Raw genomic sequence first — 4,451 nt, forward strand, 5'->3', positions numbered from 1 at the left:
TATGTTCTCCTAGAGTTTCTGATGGTCACATGTTGAGTGTGTGATTGTGTGGTGTATGCCTCAGCCATAAGATTGTGTATAAACAGCCATAACATAAAGCCTCAAACTTCATTTGGATGACAGGAATGTTGTGCTAATAAAACACATTTGTTTCCTCAACATATTGTGAAACCCCAGACCAGCAACATACACACATGCACGCACGCACGCACGCACACTTTGCACAAGCTTAAGCTTAAAGCTGTTCTGTCTTGTCTCTCTGTAGCAGTGCCTGAGGTTCTGATTTGTGTGTGTTCTATATGTGTGTTCTATGTGTGTGTGTGTGTGTGTGTGTGTGTGTGTGTGTGTGTGTGTGTGTGTGTGTGTGTGTGTGTGTGTGTGCAGTCTTATCATGGGGATCTAAAGTGGGGGTTCGGGATAACTTTAGATTGGTATTTGGGGGGGAACAGAGACATAGCTCTGCCCGCCCTGCGCTCTTCTGCCTTTTGACCCGTTCTCTGTTTGCCTTGGTCGGACACCGGAATTTCCCTCAACCTCCCGTGCCCACTGCCAGCCTGCCTGGCACCACCAGATTTATTTTTATTTTTTACAAATTGCCCCGTTGCTTTATCCTCTTTGCCACATTCCAAGGCTGAATGAGCCATTGCACTGTGAGACTCCATACAAGAGAGAAGGATTGGTATTGAGAAACACACCACCTTTGAACCTTTTCATCATTTCAATCAAATTGGATTCCTCTTCTAACTTTTTTAGTCACCAGTTGAATAGTCTTTTTGCATGCAGAAGGTTTGATGTACACAGTTTATGAAGTGCAGTTTACTGTAGCTCTGTAGTAAGACAGCCTGACTCATACAAATGATCTCCTGCCATTCACTAAATGGACCACACCAACACACATGAACCGTAAATTAAAATAGTGTTTATTTTTTATTTAAAAAAGACATTAAATACAAATTATATTTGAACAAAATCATTTCCTTTCTCAAAGAAAATAATAGCTGTGTGATTTCTAGTTTAGTAACATGAAAAGCTTATTTTTTTAAGAATCAAAACTCTTTAAATGATAAACTTGAAATTAAATGAAAAATAAAGTACAATTACCCGTGAACAGAGAGATTCTTACGTGACCAGCAGAAAAGTGACATATAGATAGAGGTGACCCTGGCTAGCACAACGGACCGAGGTGGGATGGCAGGGTGTGCACGGAGAGAAGTGACCAACTGAATGAGAGTTCCACTGGCCTACAGACCCATGGACTACAGACCCATTGGAGTACAGACCCATGGACTACAGACCCATTGGAGTACAGACCCATGGACTACAGACCCATTGGAGTACAGACCCATGGACTACAGACCCATTGGAGTACAGACCCATGGACTACAGACCCATTGGACTATAGACTAGTGACCTGAGTGCCTGACTGACTGACAGTTACCCTGGGAAACACACCAGAGAAATCTTGAGTTTACAAATGATACTGCTGAGAAACAGAAGAAAGTAAAAAAAAAAAAACATTCATTAGTGATTATATTCCCCAAAATACGCTGAATCATTTTGACTTTGTTGTGCAATCGGTGAGTCACTGAATCGTTCGTAAGAAAACGTAGTTTGGATCAGCTTATAATTCTTTCTTAGATAAATAATTTCTTTACTTTTACTTTTAAGTACTGTACATATGTCTAGTCAGACACATAGCTGGCCAGGAAAAAAAAATATATAAAAAGACACACTTACAAAGAACAAGGGAGGGGGGCAATAGCTTAAACATACTTTTATGCTCCTCCCCCTAAATCAAGTCTTCAAATAGAATGGGATATAGCACCAGTGGGTTGGTTGTAAGTCGTTGCTGTTTTTAAAGTGAGTGTACAGCCGATTCCATGCTACCGAGCTACTGGGCTAGCATTCCTTGTCGCCGCTCGCCACGTTTCAAGTCTTTACACAGGATGTGGGAGAGCATCAGACAGGAAGCTCCTCTGGGAGGCCCACGCCTCCTCCCTCAGACCCCCTGCCTGGTTTATGAATGCATATTTGGTGCTGTGTCCACCTTGTGGAGTTATGTTGGCATAAGATCATACAAGCATTGAGAACAAAAAGAAAAAGAAAACAGTTGCATTGAATGGAAATTCCGAGGGGCGTTCTATTCGCTAAGTTCATTGTCAGAAGTCCTGGTGTAGCATCGTTTTTTGGTTTGTTCATTGTTGTTCTTTTCAGTGTCAAACATCTTGTCAAATGTTGCCACTGTGGAACGGTATCAATGCAAATGGGTCCGAATTGGCTTTAACTGCAAACATTGGGTGGGCTGGGTGCAGCTAAAATGCTTTAAGTGCATGTGCTTAGGCTCGAAGCATGGGGGCAGCTGACACCTATGGCAGAGCAGCCCGGTCACACCGAGCATGCCCAGTCTAAACAACCCTACACCAGGCCGCACCACAGACAGGAAGAGCAGAGGACCAGGCCACCATGACAGCGCCAGTGGGCAATTAAAGAGAGTCCTAACTGGAGGAGAGATGTCATGGCACGGCGGCTAACCAGCTATCCAAGGCAGCAGGGTGGTAGGTGAGCACCTTCAAGGACTACAGAGTGAAGGATTATGGGGAGTGGAGGCAGAGACAATGTGGGGTCTATAAGGCACCGTTATTGGGCACACTGTCTCCCCCCCCCCCCCCGGCCCTCTAAATATGATACAGCTTATTAGGTGGGACAAGCTGGTGCTATGGAGACAGCGGGAAAGGCCAATGGTGTCTATCACGGCGGAAAGAGGTCAGAGGCCTGTCTACCCATAAGCTCTCACTTCATGATGGACCCTGAGGAAGAGAGGGGTCTCTGCATTACGGGGTAGAGGGGGTGGTTGACGAGTGGGCTGTTCAGGGGTGTTCTGACACCTCTAAACTGAGCTTAGTGAAAGACAGCATATACACCACACACACACACACACACACACACACACACACACTACATGAATGCACACATGTGCGCACACGCAAAAGCGCACACACACACACACACACACACACACACGCACACGCACACGTTGTGTTGGGTCACAGTCACAATAAAGTCCTCTTTAAAGTGAGTGGAAAAGTCCCTCCTTCCTCTCTCTCTAAAATAATAGTGCAGATGATTTTTTCTCTCTCTCTCTCTCTCTCTCTCTCTCTCTCTCTCTCTCTCTCTCTCTCTCTCTCTCTCTCTCCCTCTCTTTCTCTCCTGTTTTCATATGAGGGACAGAGTCTCCCTAAGCACAGAGTAGATAGATGCGACGGACAGAAGGCTTGTCCTATAGGATGGGCTCCCCAGTCTTCTCCAGCCCCTCCCTCCTCACCCCTTCCCTCCCAACCCTCTCCGGCAGTCATGTGACCTCAGGTCAAATGTCCGGAACTCCTTCAAACGTTTACACAGTCCTATGTGCAGGAGCAACACAAGCCCACCCTCTACCTTCTTCTCCCTCTCTTTTTCTCTCTCACTCTCTCTCTCCACTATCTCCCTCCATCCTCTCTCTCCCTCTCTCTCCCTCTCATTTGCTCTCCAGATTGTAGCACTGGGCCTCGCCCCTCTCCTTGCCATCGTAGCCGGGTAGAGGCTGTCCATATTTGTCCACACACCAGCAGTAACCCCGCTTCCTGCCTTTGGATGGACGGCACTGGAGAGAGAGAGAGAGAGAGGGACAGAGACAAACAAAGTTAATATAGTAACAACCAATGGCCTTTCAACAATCCTTGTCTGCTTTGCCTGAATTAGGAAAGGAGATGTTTTTTCATCAAACATATGCAGCCTTCAACAAGTAGTATCTCACAGTCAGGTAACACCAGTATGGGAAGGACTAACACACTAACACCATTCAACTAGCATTGGCCTCTGTCCATGGTCTAGAAACAGTCGGAGAGGGGAAGAGTGAGGGACAGAGTCAGAGAGAGAGGGAGAGAGAGAGATACAGAGAGAGAGAGGGGGGGGTAGGAACTTGTCACTTTGAGACACATTGTGTAAACAGATTAGCGTTTCCATGGAGAGGACTTAAAAATGACATTGATTTAATGACACCTTCTACGACATGGACCTGGCAGTGTGTGTGTGTGTGTGTGTGTGTGTGTGTGGGGGGGGGTATGTCATATCACTCTTTTGTTAACTGTGGTCCTCCTATCCTCTCCACTCGTTTTCTTTTTCCGTTCCATCTCTCATTTTGGATGTTTGTCAAAAACGTGTGCAAGTCATGCCTCAGCAGAACTCGAACATAAACATCACGTCCATGGGGAAGAATGCCCTGCTGCAAGCGTTTGTGTGTGTGTGCGTGTGCGTGTGCGTGTGTGTGTGTGTGTGTGTGTGTGTGTGTGTGTGTGTGTGTGTGTGTGTGTGTGTGTGTGTATGTTTGGAGTAGGCTATGACATGATCATCTGTCCTCCTCAGCAAGCCGTTGTGATCAATGTTAGCAGGCAGTGTCATAATCTTTAAGCTGA

At 46.0% G+C, this 4,451-nt stretch overlaps 1 protein-coding gene across 1 annotated transcript in view; it reads right to left on the reverse strand.

Moving 5' to 3' along the window:
• Positions 1-3,484: 3,484 nt before the first annotated feature.
• The window catches only part of igfbp3 (insulin-like growth factor binding protein 3), an 11,528-nt gene continuing 10,561 nt past the window's right edge, over positions 3,485-4,451 (reverse strand). The window contains exon 4 of the mRNA XM_083672491.1: positions 3,485-3,640. Within this exon, the coding sequence (XP_083528617.1) occupies positions 3,515-3,640 (126 nt within the window). The 3' untranslated portion in view covers positions 3,485-3,514. The remainder of the gene's footprint in view (positions 3,641-4,451) is intronic.

This window comes from Argentina silus, assembly GCF_951799395.1.
Source record: "Argentina silus genome assembly, chromosome: 6".
NCBI lineage: Eukaryota > Metazoa > Chordata > Actinopteri > Argentiniformes > Argentinidae > Argentina > Argentina silus.